Source organism: Misgurnus anguillicaudatus, chromosome 21, assembly GCF_027580225.2.
Source record: "Misgurnus anguillicaudatus chromosome 21, ASM2758022v2, whole genome shotgun sequence".
Taxonomy (NCBI): Eukaryota; Metazoa; Chordata; class Actinopteri; order Cypriniformes; family Cobitidae; genus Misgurnus; species Misgurnus anguillicaudatus.
In genome coordinates this window covers 6,729,112-6,749,836 of record NC_073357.2, presented here as the reverse complement: position 1 = coordinate 6,749,836, position 20,725 = coordinate 6,729,112, and the positions used below count along the sequence as shown (strand labels likewise).

The window sequence follows — 20,725 nt, the reverse complement described above, 5'->3', positions numbered from 1 at the left end:
TTAAGAAAAACTTTACATGTAAAAACTATTTTTAAGGTCACTAGGAGTCACTAGGAGCCTAACCTTGGCTTTAGGTGAATTGACGCATATTGAACATCGTTACCGCATTATCATATTTATACAATGTTGACGTTTATAATTTGTTCTGAGGCAGCTGGCACTCTGCTCCCTCTGCGTTTGCTGAAATTGATAAGACACAAAATATGAATTATGTTTTATCTGTTTGAGAGAGACAAATAAAGTGAAACCTTAAAATTGGTTTTATATACTTTACACTGAGTGTTATGGCTGCCCACTCAAAATTCCTGACTGCCCCCCAGTCCAGTAAGCCTAGTACCGGGCCTGAGTACCAGTAACTGACCAATCAGAATCAAGTATTTCAGGATCTGTGTAATAAAATGGTGATAATACTTACAGAGTATGTTAATAAAACTCTACTGACAATGTTTTTTACATTAAATAGTTAAAACGTTGCAATGAAACCTGCTGAGGTCTTCATTTACCCCAAATAAACCCTCACAAAACCTTTAAACCTGATGTGCTGTAGTTCCAGTATAAATATTATTGTTTGATTAATAGCATGTTGACATGTTACTGGTGAGCCCCTAAGGATGCCTGCACTACTTTAATACTGTAGGTTTAACGTGTGTGATGTGGTCTTGTTTTACAGGGGGTTGCAGGCCAAACACAAAGCGCTTATTTCCTCCCTGAGTTTGCACTTTCTCCACAAGGCAGTTTTCTGGAAGATACGACAGAGGAGCAATACCTCACCTATCGCTACGACGACCAGGTCAGAGATGCTGAATCACACATAAACCCATTTCACTCAAGACATTCATCTGGATTCTGAAAGATTTGTTTTATTTAATAAATTGTATTTAAAGGCTCAGTTGAGTGCTTTGAAATATGCAGCTTTGTTTAATGTATTGACATACTGAAATTTCACACAATTGTCATTCGCGTGTGAAATTCAGACGTGAAACTTAAGCTTAAGCCGGCAAATTCTGTTCGCACAAATGGCGCGAAAATATATAAATAAATATTGCTCAAATTGAGTTAAAAACACTTCCCAACTCCAGTCCTCGAGAAAATATTAAAGGGACACTCCACTTTTTTTTGAAAATAGGCTAATTTTCCAGCTCCCCTAGGGTTAAACATTAGATTTTTACCGTTTTGGAATCCATTCAGCTGATCTCCGGGTCTGACGCTAGCACTTTTAGCTTAGCTTAGCATAATCCATTGAATCTGATTAGACCATTAGCATCGCGCTAAAAAATAATCAAAGAGGTTTGATATTTTTCCTATTTAATACTTGACTCTTCTGTATTTACATCGTGTACTAAGACCGACAGAAAATTAAAAGTTGTGATTGTCTAGCCAGATATGGCTTTGCTTAATTTATTAGGCGTGATGCTAATGGTCTAATCAGATTCAATGAATTATGCTAAGCTATGCTAAAACTGGTAGCGCCAGACCCGGAGATCAGTTGAATGGATTCCAAAACAGTAAAAATCAAATGTTTAACTCTAGGGGAGCTGGAAAATGGCATAATAAGGGCATGATTTTTAATTAAAACATTATTTAGGTCCTGACAGGATCCAGGTCACTCCACTTACCAATCACCATCCAGCACCTGCCTTATGGAATCCAAAGTGTTATTGAATATTAAAATATAATTACCGTATTAAGATACTGATCATCAAGTCTTACATTTTAATTCACAGAAGTAATATCAATGACATGCTGCTTTAGTCAGCATTGGCATTAAAGGGGATTTTAAGTACTCTTGGTTTAAGGGTAATTCAGGCTGGGCTGTCCGAGCAAAGCCCCTCTAACCAGAAATCCCAGGTACACCGAATGTTTTCTTTTAAACGCCTGCATTTAACCCTGACGCACCGTGTGCCACTGAACTGTTATGGAAACCCTGCTTTGCTTCAGTCCAGCATGGCTGGCTGTTTCCAGGCCAGTTGTTATGTTTGTGACTAGTTGGTATTCATGGCCAGGATGACTTTTATTATTGTGATTTACTACTGGAATGTTGTGGTGGCACAGCAAACGCAAACACGATACCTCTTGATGTTATGACAGATATCCAAGCACCTCCACTTGTACGGGTTGATGCTAATGCACCGCTCTTTTATATTAACTTTATACTGTGGTTTGCATTAACATTGCCCTGTCCACCACCCGAGTTATTGACAAAAGAGGAGTATGTCGTGACATTTCATATTCAGAATTCGGCAAAAGACGTCTTAAAGGTGAAGACACGTAAATGACACGGGGCCGCCGTATTCATGCTATTTCTTAACTGTTGTGCAGCATCTCTGTGCCAAAAGTAGCGTGGATACCATCCAGGTTTGTGCCTGCCGAGGTTAACCACAGACGGGCGGCTTTACCGCCGGGCTTAAGCTAATAGACAAAGCACATTCTCTCTGGGCATCTTCCCTAAGCGCAGAGCTACTTTCTTCCAAGAGCCCGTATAGAGCATCTAATGAGTTTCGCTACCTGCTCGAGACTTTGAGTTTAGCCATCTGGAGCTCTTTGGCTCAGGGCAGCACGCGAGTGCCAGCGTTTCCACTTAAAACGAGTCCAGCGGTTTTTAAAGGAAAGATGTGATGCTGTGCAGGCAGGCAGAAAGCTCATTAGTAATGGACTGGTTTGGAAGGTGCTGATTAATTCGGGTCAAAACGTTAGCTATGGCCGGGATGGATTTAAACCTTGAGAAAGCCAAGGGCAAGAAAAGCAAGGGTCTAAGATTGAGTATTTTTTGTGTAATATTGTATTTTTAAGCCTGGCTACTGGTAAGAGCATCAACACAAAGATTGTGGGTTTGATTTCCATAAAACATAGACAATCATAAAAGCATCTACTATAAATATACAGTAAACGAATCATAGATATACACTAATATGATGAATTGTATTGTATTGTATTGTATTGTGTATTTTAGCTGTGCTAGAACGTATAATGGAGATTTTATGATGACAACTTTAGTTTTTCTGTATGGATGAGGAGTGGATGTTCATAAGTCATAAGGCCGTACTAATGTTTGACAACCAGAAAGTGTCCAAAAACATTTGGCTTCATTTTAAGTATATTGTTTAATCATTCCAAACGTAGCCAAGTAATGTTTGTGAAATATCTGGCTTGAAAACTGTGTTTCTTAATAACAAATGCCGCTTAGTGTGATATTTTGATAGGGATTGCATTGTTATTGAGTTCAGTTTGATGATAATTTACTCACCCCCATGTCATCCAATATGTTTGTTTTTCTTTGTTCAGTCGAGAAAAAAAGTAAGTTTTATGAGGAAAACATTCCAGGATTTTTCTCCATATAGTGGACTTTAGTGGACCCCAGCAGTTTACAGTTTCAATGCAGCGATCCCAACTGAGGCATAAAGGGCTGGTTATAGTTGTGCGTAGGTCCTACGGTGTAGCCGCGACGGAGTGGGTTCCATGTCGGTTTTTATTTATACTTTTGCGTCGTCGTCCGCGTCGACGCGCAAACACACGCACAGACCGCTGGTAGGCAGTAACCACGCGTCTAACCACAGTAGCAGCGTGACCGTCAAAGAAGAAGAAGCTTGACAAGTTAAGCCACAAACGAAGAAGAAAATGCAAATTGTTGTGTATAATTTGAGAAGACCAGCAATGATGGAAGTAAATAAACAGCGACTTTTGTTGCAGTTTGAGTTAAATCACTCCTCAACTTGGCTCATCTTTGTTTTCACCGTCGCAATCTGAAATACCCATGACGCAGTTTTTTTACTTGACAGGAGGGGTTCTGGTGGACCAATCACAGCGCTTGCGGTCCGCATAGATCTGACGCGCTGTTAAAAATGTTCAGGCTACGGATAACCTACGGTGTAGCTACGGCGTAGAGCTTACGCACGACTATAAATCAGGCTTAAGGGTCTTATCTAGCAAAGCGATCATCGTTTTCACAAAAAAAGAAAAGAAAGAAAAAATATGTACTGTGTGATTCGCCAGCGCGACCTTATATTACGAAATCATGTAAAACACACACTTGCGGACCATTTTAAACAATAAACTGACACAAGACATTCATTAGTATCATTCAACATACAACAATGTCAGAACGTCTTACTTCACACTTGTAAACACTGCGGCTGTAATTTCGCATATGTCTTGCGTGACCTTTCGACGTGATTACGTAATACGTAAGGTCGTCCTGGTGCATCACACGGCTAGTGCAAGACAAGAAGTTGTACTTTTTTTGGTAAAATGACAATTGTTTAGCTAGATAGGACCCTTATGCTTCGGTTGGGATCGTTTAGAGGTTTAGAGTACTTTGAAGCTGCATTGAAACTGCAATTTTAAACTGCATTGAAATTGTGAACCACAGTATGGAGAAAAATCCTAAAATGTAAAAAAAAAATTAATTTCTTCTCAGCTGAACAAAGAAAGACATAAACATCTTAGAAGGCACGGGGGTGAGTAAATTATCAGTTTTTTTTAATGAAAGTGAAATATTTTTTTAAAGGTCATGTTCTTTCTGATTCCATTTTTTAAACCCTAGCTAGTGTGTAACGTTGCTGTTACAGCCTAAATAATACTTGTAAAATGATAAAGCTCAAAGTTCACTGCCAGGCGAAACACTTTCTTTAACAGAATTTACCTTTTAAAGCCTACAGTGAATGGCCGGTTTGGACTACAGCCCTCTACTTCCTGCTTTAATGACGTCACTAGAACGGTTTTCTGACTAAACTCCGCCCACAGGAATACGTCAGTCGCCAGCTAAGCTAACGGCATGCTAAGCTGCTATCGAATCACAACACACTAAACAAACTACACAATCAGAACCTGATACGAAATTCTGAAGGAGGGACTTCATAGAACAAGGAAAACATCAGCCTGTTTTAGGACAGTGAAAACAGCGCTATACAGATAAGTCAATTTGTGAAAATACCGTGTTTTTTACACGCGAGACATGAACACATGTTATATTGCGCACTGTAAACACAATCAAAACTTCAAAAACACAGAAAGAATGGGAGCTTTAAGGTCAGTGCAGTGCAATATTGCTTTGTAGCAAAGTAGCTTTGCAGTAAATACAGAGTTGTACAGGGCAGGCATAAAAAATGAAATAAATAAGATATATGAACATTTATAGGGAGGTTCCCAGACATGGTTTATCCTAGTCCCAGACTAAAATGCAAGTTTGAGGTGTCTTATTTTTCAAACACCTTACATTGACATATCTTTACATGTATCGGTACAATTGTTTTTCTCAAGATGCACACCAGTAATCAGTTTTGATGTAAGGTATGTTTGTAAAAACTACTTTAATGTCCTAATATAACTAAGGCCTAGTCCTGGATTAATTTAAACCCTGTCCGGGAAACTGTCCAAATACTTGGGGCTCCTGTGGGTGTGTAGTTTTTAAAGTGCACCTATTTCATAGCTAAAACAATGTTATTTTGTGTATTTGATAAAATACAATGTGTTTGCGTGGTTTATAGTTACAAAAACACATAATTTTACACATACCGTACATTTTTGTAGATTTGTAAAGCTCTGTGTCCCTGATTGGCCAGCTAATCTGTACTTTGTTGATTGGTCTGAATATCTCTGACGTCAGCTGGAAATGTGACGCTCCTTACCATGTTTGAAAGATTCGCTCACAATGGAATGCTAACAGGACTTAACTTACAGGCTCTGAGTCCGAAGCGGGAGGAATTATGATAATGTCGGTCTTGTCCACGTCAACAGGCAACTGTTGCCTACAATCTGTGTGTTTGTTGTAGTCCAAGAAAAGAGATTTACATTGGAAACGATAACTCACTTCATCGTTTACTGTGTGCACATCCTTAACCCTCTGGGGTCCGACCATTTTGGGACACTCTCAGAGGTTCTGACATGCTCTTACATTTGGTCTTTTTTCAGTTGCTTTAAAACATAATAATGGGAAGTGTCTCATACCACTGCGTTCAGCACAAACTGGGCTAAAATATTATATGAGCTACATGTATGTACATGTTTGTATTTTTGAGAGAAAAATGTTTATGCGTGGTTTTTAAAAAAGCAACATTTTTAAGTCACTGATATAAGTCCACAAAACCCATACTAAACATGTTTTAACAAGACTTTCCTAAACATAATCTAGTAGTCTAGAGTTTTTTCTTTAAAATGATGTGACAATCACCATGCCTACTTATTCACATAAAACAATGTATTCATTTAGAAATTGTAAGACACTTTTTGTTTAGACGGCCGTGTATGCGAGAAGGATTGATTGACAGCAAGCAAACAAAGGCTTGCATAATGAGCTGCATAATAATGAGGCAGGAATGTGAGAATGAACTACAGTGAAGAATGTGAGGACAAATGTACATGTTTGTTTGAGGTTTATTAAGTTAACAATATAATTAAAATAGAAATGATGGTTAGTAGGATATTTTAAGTTTATTTGGAAACATACCCTATTCCTAAAACTTTGTATAAACTAAGAAACTGATACACAACAGAGCTGTAAACTTCATGTGGCCCATGTTACCATATAACTTTGTCCAAAAAGTGTTTTTCCACTTCATAGTTTTGTACTGATGAGAGAGATGCAGACCTCTAAGAGAGTTATAAACAGCTGTTAGCATAAATTGCCCACAGAAATACCCTTACTTATATAACTGATGGGTAAATGTCACTGATACTAAGTTACATTCATATACTATCTTGTACATAAACTTAATCTCAGATAAACATCTGCAGCAATTAATATAAAAAGCTGTTTTCAGATTACTGTTTTCAGATGCAATTCCCCTTATCGTCTAGCTTCTGTTTTAAACGCGTTTCTGTAAGCGAGTATGAACTTTAAAAACACATCGCAAATGGATGTGCGCGAGCTCGCGTCTCCGTGTAAACAACGCGGAGCTCATAATAAACGGTGTCGCGTGTGAAGCGCAATGTATGAAATTACCTTGCATGTAAACAATATGGAATCATTTTACAGCAAATCCCACAGTGCAGCATTTACTCAAAGTTGCCATGACAGATACGAAAGTGAATAACTGTGTCTTAACACTGTACAACATGTAACAGATATCCGCCATTATGGGAGGTCACGCGGATTTGTTTGTAAATAAGCATGTAAACATGGAATCATATTACAGCACATACTTAAAAGATACAGCAGTTCAGGCTTACTGAAAGTTTCCATGAAGGATATAAGTGAATAACTGTGTTTAACACTGTTACAGCATGCAACAGTGAAATCCGCCATTACGTGAGATCGCGTCCGTTTGTAAACAATGCGAAACTTTTTCAATCCGAAGCGTGTAGTCTGCTAAGGTTGCTTAACGTTACTGTATGTAGGCTGAACTGCACAAGCCATGAGCATACTAAGTTACATGATAGCAAATATAAATGGTATAAATTAACTGTTAACGTTACTTACTTCTAATCCAGCAGTGCGTTCTCCATTGTTATTCTTAGGTAACGTTAAAGATAAATGCTTCTCTTCCTCAATGTCCAGACATAAATGAAGATATTCCTCACGTGTGTGAATAAAGTTTATAATCCAAACATGCGGTAAAGTCTTTAAATCTGATCAAACTTTACGCTTTGCTTGTTATGGTTGAACAGCTCGTGTCTTCATTACCATGTCAACAGCTGTGGGCGTGACCAAATTACAGATAATGAAGTCAGCCAGGAAAAACGGTACTCTCTTTACTTCAATGCAGATTACATAAACAGGCAATATTTGTTTTCGATTATATTTAGCTTGTTTAAAAGTAGAGATTTCAGGCTTTTTTTTTGGATGTGTGTATCATGCTTGTGTGACGAGTAATCGCGGAGTTTCAATTGATTTTTGTAACGTGTTTTGAGAGACAGCTGGCGGAGACAGAAATGTCTGGATGGACACCCTGTTTATTTTCTTTATTTGACAAAAACACAAAGATCTGTTGTTATTGTGAATGAACACATATTAAAGAAGACCCTTTACCGTTTCAAATGATGTCAAACACGTAAGTGTATGATTATTAATGATGGAGTATTTTAAGTTGATTCTGCCATGATAAGGAAAAAACACGTCAAAACGCGGCCCCGCGTTTTTGGACCCCAGGGGGTTAACATGTACTAATACACACTTACACACCAAAGGAAATGTAAAATCGTGAATCGGACAATAGGTGCTCTTTAAGAATACATCAAACAAACAAAAATACATTTACAGTATACACTATACATTCACTTGAATTAGTACTGTAGTATATTTACTATTTAAATATTAAATAATTGAAGAGTTTGGTTCCAAAACGCAATAAATCCATTTTGACAAATTTTGGTAAAAACGTGTTTTCTATACCAAGAAAGTGACAAGATGAAAACAACTATTTTCTGTTACAAACTTTCACACAGCATCTTTAGGTTATAAAAACATAAAAAATTCAAATCCATAAGTTGATTTTCAAAGATTTATTATAAAAACGGATTATTTTTTCCACAAAATGCAATAAATCCATGACAAGTTTTTATTCAAAATGCTATAAATCTATTGAATCAATAGCCTATATAAATGTGCATTCATCTTTGCCATGTTATATTCATTTAGTTGACTAGTTGTACACACTAATTAAAAATATAAACATTAATGTCATTAATCAAAACACTTACTTTGTCATATTAAGAACCCTGTCATTGCGGATACTTGACGTCTTCCCTTAACGTCTTTCACAGCGATCATCTGTAAAATGTTTTTGGTCCTGCTCGATTTTCGTTGACTTTGAGTAAAATAATGGAAAGTTTTTCATAAGATCCTCTGGGGTCAATGTGTTAGCATGAGAAGCTTGATGCTGTCGGGAGAACAAGCACCCGTCTCCCGAGTGCCTCTCAGGGAAAATATTAGATGCTGATGGCTTACGTTTCTTTCCCATCACAGAAAACCATCACAGGTTTATCAATGCAATTAAAGTATTATTTTGTTTTGTTTGTTGATCACGTAGTACAAAGTAGATGAGGAAAACTAGGACTCCGTGTACTCAGCGCGTCCGCCATTGTTTGTTTACATTGCGTGAACGGTGGGCTGTAATATCAGAAATGGAGTTATTGCGTTCTGTAAAAAAGGGGGAGTGGCGTTTGTCGCATTTTGGGAAAAAAGGGAGAAAAGATGACAGAATAACACGGCGGATATTGGATTTTGCGTAAAATTAAGAATTTACTTTTAAATACTGCCCTGATACAATACTGATTTTGGCAGTAACTCATTTTTTTCAAAAATGGCGTTTATTGCGTTTTGGAACCAAACTCTTCAATTAGTATTATTAAGAGATGGCCATTTTCTAATGGATTTAAAACTACAAAGGCTCATTTACAGTCAACAGGGAAATGATAACAAATCATGTTTGCTGTATTTGATATTAATAAGGAGTAACATAAATAGTGCAATCCATTAGCACTAACTAACACGTCAATTAAGATACATTGCAAACAAAAACATGTCTCACTTGATATAAATTGAAAGTAAATGGCCCTTTTGATTCATAATCACAATTTATTTCAGTTTTGTGTGTGTGTGCGCGCGAGATCGTGGTTGCGTAGCTGCCTCTTAATTGTTTCTAATTAAATCCTGAGTTCTTTCCGAATGCGCAAAACACATTTCATCACCTTGTCGCCTGCTAATGCTCATAACGCATTTTTACCCAATGACACCCTTGATCTATTTTTAATGTGTTATTTCCATAAATTCACATCTGAATGTTTCACCACGACATTCAGTTTTATTTGGCAGAGTGAATGTTCGTAATAATCCACTTTCATTAGTGTTGTATAAAGTTTTGCCTGCTGTCTGATTCACAGAAATTACTTTTAGTAAAGTTTAATAGCCATGCACAATTTGACACCAAGGAGATGTTATAAATATGTTAGATGATATGTAACGGAAGAAGTCACTTTTAAAGTGACCCTTGACCACAAAACCAGTCATATAAGGGTCAATTATTTTTTTAAGTTAAGATTTGTACTTATAGCTTATAAATATGCTTTCAATTGATGTATGGTTTGTTATGATGGGATACTAAACTGTTAGACTTTTTATTGTATATATGTGGTTACCATAACTGTACATGTTTTTTACAGTATGGTGCCTTTACCGCAGTTTCATTTTACAGTATAATAACCTTACTGTAACCTAGTTAAAAAAAATCGCCTTGTAGGTGAATTGAACCCGGGTCGCCCACATCATAGGTCCATAACACTACCACAGTGCTACAGAGTCCCTTCATGAAAGTTACTTGCTACACACTCCGAGGAGCGAAATCTTGGCGTCACTAGTGTATTGAAGTCTTAAGGTTCGATTCAAATCTGACGGTCAAGCATAATCCCTTTCTTGTCTCTATCTACAATTCTCAATAAATTGTTTACACTGCTGAAAAACAAATCACATTTTGAAATTTGCTTCACTGCTAAACGCATAACAAATAAAATGTATTTCATTTCATAGATATATTTTATTTTTCCATTTTATATGCTTCTATAACACTGTTTTATTCAACTACAGTAGCACTACTGCTGTTGTTTTACAGCAATCTACCGCAAATTCAAAACATACAGTGAATCACTGTAAATTAAATGTTAATACCCATAATGCAATGCATATTACAGTAATGAACTGGAAATGAAAATGATAGTATTTTACTGGGCATTGTGTGGTTAAGTCTAACAGTATATTTAAAATCTGGAATCTGAGGATGCAAAAATCTAATTATTAAGAAAACCACCTTTAAAGTTGTCCAAATGAAGTCCTTAGCACCACATTTTACTAATGATAAATACATTTTTTGATATATTAACGGTAGAAAATGTAAAAAATATCTTCATGGAACATGATCTGAACTTAATAGCTTAACTCTTTCCCCGCCAGCGTTTTTAAAAAAAGTTGCCAGCCAGCGCCAGCATTTTTCATGATTTTCACAAAAGTTTAATGCCTTCCAGAAAATGTTCTTCTTTAAATATATAAACATACAATATATCAGATGAAAGAACAGACCCTCTGCTTTCAAACGAAAAAAGCCTTTTCATCCTACTTTCATTAGTTCTCTTGTAATCACCTCTCAAACATGGGTAGGTTTCTTCAAAAACACCCAATTTTGAGCAAAAAGCTGAGATAATTCCGTTTTTGCGAAGGACTTTTGATAGAGATCAGATGCAGAGCGATCTTTAAAACATACACGGAGTTCTTTCTCTTTCACGTGAGGCGCTACTTCCGGGTTGTATAAGTTGCGGAAATGCACAACTTCCACCTGGTGGATAATAGCGGTATTGCGGAAAGACGGAAAATCTCATCATTGGCGGGGAAGCGTTTTCTCTTAAGTGACGAGATATCTCGTCTTTCCGCAATACCGCAACTTTTTAAACCCGGAAGTATTTCCCTATGGCAAGCGCCTGCATGTCCGTGTCTGTTTTAAACATCGCTCTAAATGGGATCTCTATGAAAAGTCCGTCACAAAAATGGAATTGTCTCAGCTTTTTGCTCAAAATGTTGTGTTTTTGCAGAAACCTACCCATATTTAAAAGCTGATTACAAAAGAACCACTGAAGGTAGGATGAAACTTTTTTTTTTTGAAAGCAGAGGGTCTGTTCTTTCATTTGGTATATTGTATGTTTATATATTTAAAGAAGAACATTTTCTGGTAGGCATTAAACTTTGGTGAAAATCATGAAAAACGCTGGAGCTGGCTGGCAACTTTTTTTTAAAAACGCTGGCGGTGAAAGAGTTAAAAGCAAACAGTATTTTCAAACATTCTCACTTTACAAGTGCTTAAAACTATTCAAAGTATTGTAGTTTCTTGGTAGGAATTTGTACGTATTTTCGAGTTGGCGAAGTGATTCATACAAAAACATATATCTATTAGAATAAAAAAAAAAACGTCACAGGAGCAAAACCAAGTCGTAAAATGTTGTTATATATGAATTAGAATACGAATTAGTCACCTCATAAAATACATATAAATTTCCATGAGATTGCATTGGTAGGATCCAATCATTTTAATGTCACCGCTCTTATAGATTTAGATCAAATAAATAAATCATTTTTCAAACAAAGCTGAAAACTTTGTAAAATTTGTTCCTATGTTTGTTGTTAAACATGTGACATTTTAGTTTGAAGATGCCCGAACAAAGAAGGAAAAATGTACCCCCAACCCCAATAAACTCTTAACTGAAATAAAATGAGCATTGCCAAGGCACCTTCATGGTCACATTTTGTTTATCAGACTAAAAGCAAGATAGAGGAATGTTGGTTTTTGTAAAGAGAAAAACGTGCCAAGACATTTGTTTGTAAAAGCCATCTTGTCGGAAAGGTAAAACTTTGTTTATCCTTCTGCGAGGTCAAGACTCATTTTTGGCAATATGCACTTTAAATAATACAACCTCAACTGGTTTTAAATAATGGAAATTCAACATCATTGATCTTTCTTAAAATTTAGACTTCAAGATCTCCATTTATCAAACAATTCCTTTTGTTGGTTTAAAGGAATTCAGTGTTGAAAGACTTAAGCTGAAATACTGTACAGTAAATTTTGGAAAATGTTTAAAATGTCAAGAAAATAAATTCATTAACATGCAAAAGTCGGTTGTCATCATGGTGGCATCTGTTAGTTGTTAAAACAATGTGGAACCCATATGCTTTGAGCTCAAATAAAGATACATAACATGTTCCACTAATGTTTAATGTAAAAAATATTTAATGATTTTTTTTAATCTTAGTGCCAAGATAATGTAAATATTCTAATATTTATAATTAAATACTAAAATAATTATTTTAATTTGCTCACACCATCTCAACATGCTTGTCAGCATAATGTCAAGATCAAACTGAAAGATAGATGTAGAGCGTTGGGGGGCTCACACTGTCATATATGTACTTAGGGGGTCTAGGCAATTACATTTTTACCTGGTAAAAAAAAATTACATTTTTACCTTCCACTGCTTTTGTCATTTTGTCTTTAAAGCTTCAGTGCGTGAGTTCTGCCTTTCCCTACTGCGTCGTGGGCTGTAACTGTTCGCAGATCTGCTTGTTTTGGTTACTTATGTTACCCGTGGTGGTCACACACCTGTTGTGTCAATTTGCTGGCTTCAGGTTCAGCCAAGGTCATATTTTCAACCCAGCAGCCTCGTTTGAAAACATACATGAACTCTTTTATAAGTGGGCGCACGTCTCCAGTCTCAACCCTCCCGGACAACAGGTGTGGCTGTTGGAACAACCCAACCATCTGGATCTCATTTGCCTTGTCTTTCGAGAGTATGTTCATTTAGCAATTGCCTCATTTTGCAGCCCTATTTCACTTACAGTGACACGGCGCTCTGAGGTTGCAATCGAATGTCGGTGCGTTACAGCAGAATTATCTTACAGCGACACAGAGCTCCGAGGTTGCAGCCGAATGTGGACGCGTTACAGCAGAGTAATCTTACGACGACACAGCGCCCCCGAGATTGCAGCCGAATGTCGATGCGTTACAGCAGAGTTATCTTACGGTGACGCAGCACTCTGAGGTTGCAACCGAATGTCGACGCGTTACTGCAGAGTTATCTTACGGTGACAGCGCTCCGAGGTTGCAGCCGAATGTCGACGCGTTACTGCAGAGTTATCTTACGGCGACACAGAGCTCCGAAGTTGCAGCCGAATGTGGACGCGTTACAGCAGAGTAATTTTACGGTGACACAGCGCCCCCGAGGTTGCAGCCAAATGTCGATGCGTTACAGCAGAGTTATCTTACTGTGATGCAGGGCTCTGAGGTTGCAACCGAATGTCGACGCGTTACAGCAGAGTTATCTTACAGTGACACAGCACTCTGAGGTTGCAGCCGAATGTCGACGCGTTACTGCAGAGTTATCTTACGGGGACGCAGCGCTCTGAGGTTGCAACCGAATGTCGACGTGTTACTGCAGAGTATTCTTAAACCGATGCAGCGCTCTGAGTTTGCAACCGAAAGTCGACTCGTTACAGCAGAGCTATCTTACAGCTACACAGCGCTACGGGGTTGCAACCGATTGTCGACGCGTTACAGCAGAGTTATCTTACAGCGACACATAGCTCTGGGGTTGCAGCCAAATGTCGACGCGTCACAGAGTTATCTTACAGCGACACAGCGCTCTGGGGTTGCAGCCGAATGTCGACGCGTTACAGCAGAGTTATCTTACAGCGACGCAGCGCTCTGGGGTTGCAGCCGAATGTCGACGCGTTACAGCAGAGTTATCTTACAGCGACGCAGCGCTCTGAGGTTGCAGCCGAATGTTGACGCATTACAGCAGAGTTATCTTACAATGACACAGCGCTCTGAGGTTGCAGCCGAACGTCGACGCGTTACAGCAGAGTTATCTTACGGTGACACAGCGCTCCGAGGTTGCAGCCGAATGTCGACGCGTTACTGCAGAGTTATCTTACGGCGACACAGAGCTCCGAAGTTGCAGCCGAATGTGGACGCGTTACAGCAGAGTAATTTTACGGCGACACAGCGCCCCCGAGGTTGCAGCCAAATGTCGATGCGTTACAGCAGAGTTATCTTACGGTGATGCAGGGCTCTGAGGTTGCAACCGAATGTCGGCGCGTTACAGCAGAGTTATCTTACAGTGACACAGCACTCTGAGGTTGCAGCCGAATGTCGACGCGTTACTGCAGAGTTATCTTACGGGGATGCAGCGCTCTGAGGTTGCAACCGAATGTCGACGCGTTACTGCAGAGTATTCTTAAACCGATGCAGCGCTCTGAGTTTGCAACCGAAAGTCCACTCGTTACAGCAGAGCTATCTTACAGCTACACAGCGCTACGGGGTTGCAACCGATTGTCGACGCGTTACAGCAGAGTTATCTTACAGCGACACATAGCTCTGGGGTTGCAGCCAAATGTCGACGCGTCACAGAGTTATCTTACAGCGACGCAGCGCTCTGGGGTTGCAGCCGAATGTCGACGCGTTACAGCAGAGTTATCTTACAGCAACGCAGCGCTCTGAGGTTGCAGCCGAATGTCGACGCGTTACAGCAGAGTTATCTTACAATGACACAGCGCTCTGAGGTTGCAGCCGAACGTCGACGCGTTACAGCAGAGTTATCTTACAGCGACGCAGCGCTCTGGGGTTGCAGCCGAATGTCGACGCATTACAGCAAAGTTATCTTACGGCGACGCATCGCTCTGAGGTTGCACCGAACGTCGACGCGTTACAGCAGAGTTATCTTACAATGACACAGCGCTCTGAGGTTGCAGCCGAACGTCGACGCGTTACAGCAGAGTTATCTTACAGCGACGCAGCGCTCTGGGGTTGCAGCCGAACGTCGACGCGTTACAGCAGAGTTATCTTACGGTGACACAGCGCTCTGAGGTTGCAGCCGAATGTCGACGCGTTACTGCAGAGTTATCTTACGGCGACACAGAGCTCCGAAGTTGCAGCCGAATGTGGACGCGTTACAGCAGAGTAATTTTACGGCGACACAGCGCCCCCGAGGTTGCAGCCAAATGTCGATGCGTTACAGCAGAGTTATCTTACGGTGATGCAGGGCTCTGAGGTTGCAACCGAATGTCGACGCGTTACAGCAGAGTTATCTTACAGTGACACAGCACTCTGAGGTTGCAGCCGAATGTCGACGCGTTACTGCAGAGTTATCTTACAGGGATGCAGCGCTCTGAGGTTGCAACCGAATGTCGACGCGTTACTGCAGAGTATTCTTAAACCGATGCAGCGCTCTGAGTTTGCAACCGAAAGTCGACTCGTTACAGCAGAGCTATCTTACAGCTACACAGCGCTACGGGGTTGCAACCGATTGTCGACGCGTTACAGCAGAGTTATCTTACAGCGACACATAGCTCTGGGGTTGCAGCCAAATGTTGACGCGTCACAGAGTTATCTTACAGCGACACAGCGCTCTGGGGTTGCAGCCGAATGTCGACGCGTTACAGCAGAGTTATCTTACAGCGACGCAGCGCTCTGAGGTTGCAGCCGAATGTCGACGCGTTACAGCAGAGTTATCTTACAATGACACAGCGCTCTGAGGTTGCACCGAACGTCGACGCGTTACAGCAGAGTTATCTTACAATGACACAGCGCTCTGAGGTTGCACCGAACGTCGACGCGTTACAGCAGAGTTATCTTACAATGACACAGCGCTCTGAGGTTGCAGCCGAACGTCGACGCGTTACAGCAGAGTTATCTTACAGCGACGCAGCGCTCTGGGGTTGCAGCCGAACGTCGACGCGTTACAGCAGAGTTATCTTACAATGACACAGCGCTCTGAGGTTGCAGCCGAACGTCGACGCGTTACAGCAGAGTTATCTTACAATGACACAGCGCACTGAGGTTGCAGCCGAACGTCGACGCGTTACAGCAGAGTTATCTTACAGCGACGCAGCGCTCTGGGGTTGCAGCCGAATGTCGACGCGGTACAGCAGAGATATCTTACAGTGTTACTGCATCGACAGCGAGAGCCGGATCCCAAAACACTGTTTGCTTTTACGGCATCAATGAAGGGTTGGAAAACACTTATAAAATATTGAAGGTTACATATTGAATTTGGGCAGGGGTTACGTTTACTCTGCAGTACGCCAGCACTGACCGAGGGGAAAAGGTTGAACCTTGAAGAATTTATTGCTCTGCGAGGAATTCCACTGGAACAGGAGTGTTTGAGAAACAAGAACAGATAACAAAAGGTTAGATGATGCCAGCAGAGCCTTCTCTCGGGCCACGGAGAAGAGGTTTTACAGGGGTTGACTCACACAGAGGATTTTAAAGACATTCCCAACATGCTGAAGAGATCAAATACTGTCCTCTCTTGATGCTTTATGCATCTTGTATTAGGACTGACGTAAATTAACTAGAGGCCTTTGAACGAATAAAAACAAAAACGTGTAACTCAAAAGCAATTACTGTTAACTGTTAAATCAAACGAGACTACTTTATATTGACAGTGATGAGTGTCATCATTAGTCAGTATAGTTGATTAAACTTCTGTTATGTATGTGTTTTGGGGGTTACCATAGTGGTAAAGTGTAAGTGTTTCACTTAGGTTCAAGATGAGCATGTTCACACCATTCTGGCATGTATGCAGCTTTACTTATTAAGTAAGCATGTGCAAAAACTCATGTAGTAAACTTACTCTTACTTATGTCATCATTTACTCCACTCAAGTAAATTTCTTTGTTCTGCTGAATACAACATTTTGGGCATTTTTGTAACCAAGCAGATCTGGGGCACCAATGGACTTCCATAGTACGAAATAATAATACTATGGAAGTGAATGGTGCCCCAGATCTGTTTGGTTATTAACATTTTCCAAAATTTCTTCCTTTGGGTTCAGCAGAAAAAAAGATTTTTTTCAATTTTTGGGTGAACTATCCTTTTAGCTAATGTTAATGAATGAGATCTTACAGTAAAGTGTGACCAACAAGTGAATAGAAAATGATTTTCACTGAGGCAGGATAAGGACAGCATTTGGTAACCATAGCTACAGGAGTGGTGTTGTTCTAGTGACAACAACCAGTCGCTAACTTTTATTACAGGGAGCTCAGATGGATTAGGCCTGTATTGCAACAAAGAAAAGCCCTGCATAGATTTTACGCCACGTTACCTCTTCCCGGACTCGGCCCACCAGAGGCTTTGTTTGAGAGTGAACTATTTTGGATAGCTGTTTATACACCTGCTTATGCACACGCACACACAGGTTCATCCTTTAGTACACCGTAAGCAAAATTAAACAAGTCTGTGACTGCTAAACGACGGCAATTTGTAGAATAAGAGGAAAAGCACACAAACTTTAAGGTTAGGGTTATTACTATTTGCAATCCATTTTACTTCTGTTATATAATATATGGTAACAACCAGGGGTAAAAAAATCATTAGGATATTAAGTAAAAATCATGTTCCGTTAAAATATTTTGTAAATTTCCTACCATTAATATATTTAAAATAAAAAATATTTATTGTTTAGTACTTAATTTGGACAACTTTAACTGTTTCCCCACCATTGACGAGTTAACTCGTCAATTAAGAGAAAATGCTTCCCTGCCAGTGCCGAGTATTTCCAGCTTTCCAGGTGGCGCTCTTCCACAAAACTGGAAGTATGGCCCTATAGGGCAAACAGCTGCATGTCCGTGTAAGTTTTGAGGATCGCTCTGAATCTGATCAAAATCTCTATCTTCACAAAAATAGAATTATCTATAAAATTTGGTGTTTTAAAGAAATCTACCCATATTTGAGAGGTGATAATTTTTTTTGTTTGTTTTTTTAAAGCAGAGGGTTTTTTCTTTCATTTGATATTTTGTATGTTTTCTGGAAGGCATTAAACATTTGTAAAAATCATGAAAAATGCTGGCTGTGGAAAGAGTTAATGGTGATTTTTTTTAATATTTTGATTTTTTGCACCCTCAGATTCCAGATTTTCAAATAGTTGTACTGTATCTCGGCTAAATATTATCCTTTACTAACAAACAATACATCAATGGAAAGCTTATTTTAGATGATGTATAATTCTCAATTTAATGACTGGTTTCATTTTACAGCGTAATTTAAAAAGTAAGTTACCTGGTTGCATTAAAATTTTGAGTTGATTCAACTTCAAAATATTATTTGACCCAAATTAAGTTTAATTAACTCAAAATGTTAAGGCAATCAGGTAACTTTTTAATTTGAACTTTTTAGAGTATTCTTGCTATAGTAATAACTGTAAATCATGCATAAATACATGCAAGTAACCCTAAACCAAAACCCATCCCTATAGTACTTGTTGTTAATTAATCTACTTTGTACTCCACTTTCATAAAAATTCCTGATAATTTACTCACCCCCTTGTCATTCAAGATGTTTATGTCTTTCTTTGTTCAGTCAAGAAGAATTTTTTTTTTAGGGAAACATTCCAAGATTTTTCTTTATATAGTGGATTTTATTGGACCTCAAAAATTTACAGTTTTCTGTAAACTTCTCATCTTGCGCTAGCCGTGTGATGCGCTAGCGCGACCTTACGTATTACGTAATCACGTTGTAAGGTAATGCGTTACACATGTGAAAGGCACACTTGCGGACCATTTTAAACAATAAACTGACACGAAAGCCCTTTTTACATAGACATTTTGGAAAATGCATCCTGGATTTTTTCGGGATTGTTTGATTTTTTGTTCATTCACACTACCAATGATTTGTCAGCATCTGCAAGGTCCCGGAAAGACACGTGACCTGTTTAAAGTCCTGCCCTCTTTTCTACGCAGCATCTGAAGTTTACATATTATTTATTTTTTCTCTCTTTAGAAACCACTCGCGTGCATTTTTGTTTATCATAAGACTATAAAGGAGCGTGCAATGCGCCATTCTATGCTGATGAATGATCTCAGCTTCAGAGTGGATATTTGAGCTCCCTGATCTCTGCTTTAATCCAGTTTTCAGACATTTCTCATCATGATTATAAATATGCATTTAAAACCCCCGTTTTGAGGAGCTGAACGATATATCTTGTTGGGATGACGTGCGGGCATTTTGTTTATTATAAGCTCAAATGAGCACATGACGTGATATTCTTTTATGCTGCTGAATGAACTTCGCTTCAGCACAGTAAGTCACGAGCTAACTTACCTGATATCTGCTTCAGTCCAGTTTGCTGACATTTCAGGTCGTGAATGTTGTATTGCATGTAAATCCCTCATTTTAAACAATTGAACCAACTTCATGTTGCCATGACACGCGCGTCCTCACTACGGCACGTGCGTCATTGTTTATGCGTCTCATTTATCATTTCCTGATAACTGCTTTGCAACATTTCTCATCATGAATGTTGATATGCATGGAAATCTCTCGTTTTAAAGAGCTGAACCATAACTTTTGTTGTGATGACGTGCGCATCCTCACTACGACACGCCCATTACGGCATTGTTTCGGCTTCTTGTTCACACATAGGGTTTTCCTTGTATCTTACTAGGTCCTCTTTCCGATCCGACGTGTTTGCACTTACACAGAAGCTTGTCTGGCAATTTTTGGGGTATTTTCTGGGACCAAAGGTCTGTGTAAATGAGGTTAAAGACATTAATTAGTATCACTTACAACAAGACTGGTCGGTTACGCTTTAGATTACAGCCCGGAAAGTACTGCATAAGTACAGCGAATTTACAGCGTATGTTTCTGTAATTATAGTTTACTTATGAAGTACGTACGTGTAATTATAAGGAAACAATTTATAATATTTTGGGAACAAAGGGATAACAAGTGCCACTTTAATTTACAGCCCGCAGATGTTGTATTTACTCTTTAACTACGCGAAACAAGGGGGTAACAAGTGCCACTTTAATTTACAGCCGCAGATGCTATACTTACTCTGTAACTACGTGAAACAAGGGGGTAAAAAAATTGACTTAGACTGTATTTGAATCGTTAGTCCGAAGTTATGAATTACTTACTGTATTAATAATTTTTAATTTACCACGTTTTTAGCATATAAGTCATACATATCATGTAATATTAAAATAGTTACCCCTTAGTTATAAAATATTTACTGCATATATTATTTGTATTTTTCCTGGTTGTTACCCCTTTGTTTCCCAAATATTATAAATTGTTCCCTTATAATTACACGTACGTACTTCATAAGTATACTATAATTACAAAAGCATATGCTGTAAATTCGCTGTACTTACACAGTACTTTACTGCATTATTTGTATTTTTCCTGGTTGTTACCCCTTTATTCCCCAAATATTATAAATTGTTCCCTTATAATTACACGTACGTACTTCATAAGTA

General features: G+C 38.9%; 1 protein-coding gene across 1 annotated transcript in view; it reads left to right on the top strand.

Moving 5' to 3' along the window:
• The window catches only part of adamtsl3 (ADAMTS-like 3), a 246,130-nt gene that overhangs the window by 38,404 nt on the left and 187,001 nt on the right, over positions 1-20,725 (top strand). The window contains exon 3 of the mRNA XM_073859643.1: positions 671-790. Within this exon, the coding sequence (XP_073715744.1) occupies positions 671-790 (120 nt within the window). The remainder of the gene's footprint in view (positions 1-670; positions 791-20,725) is intronic.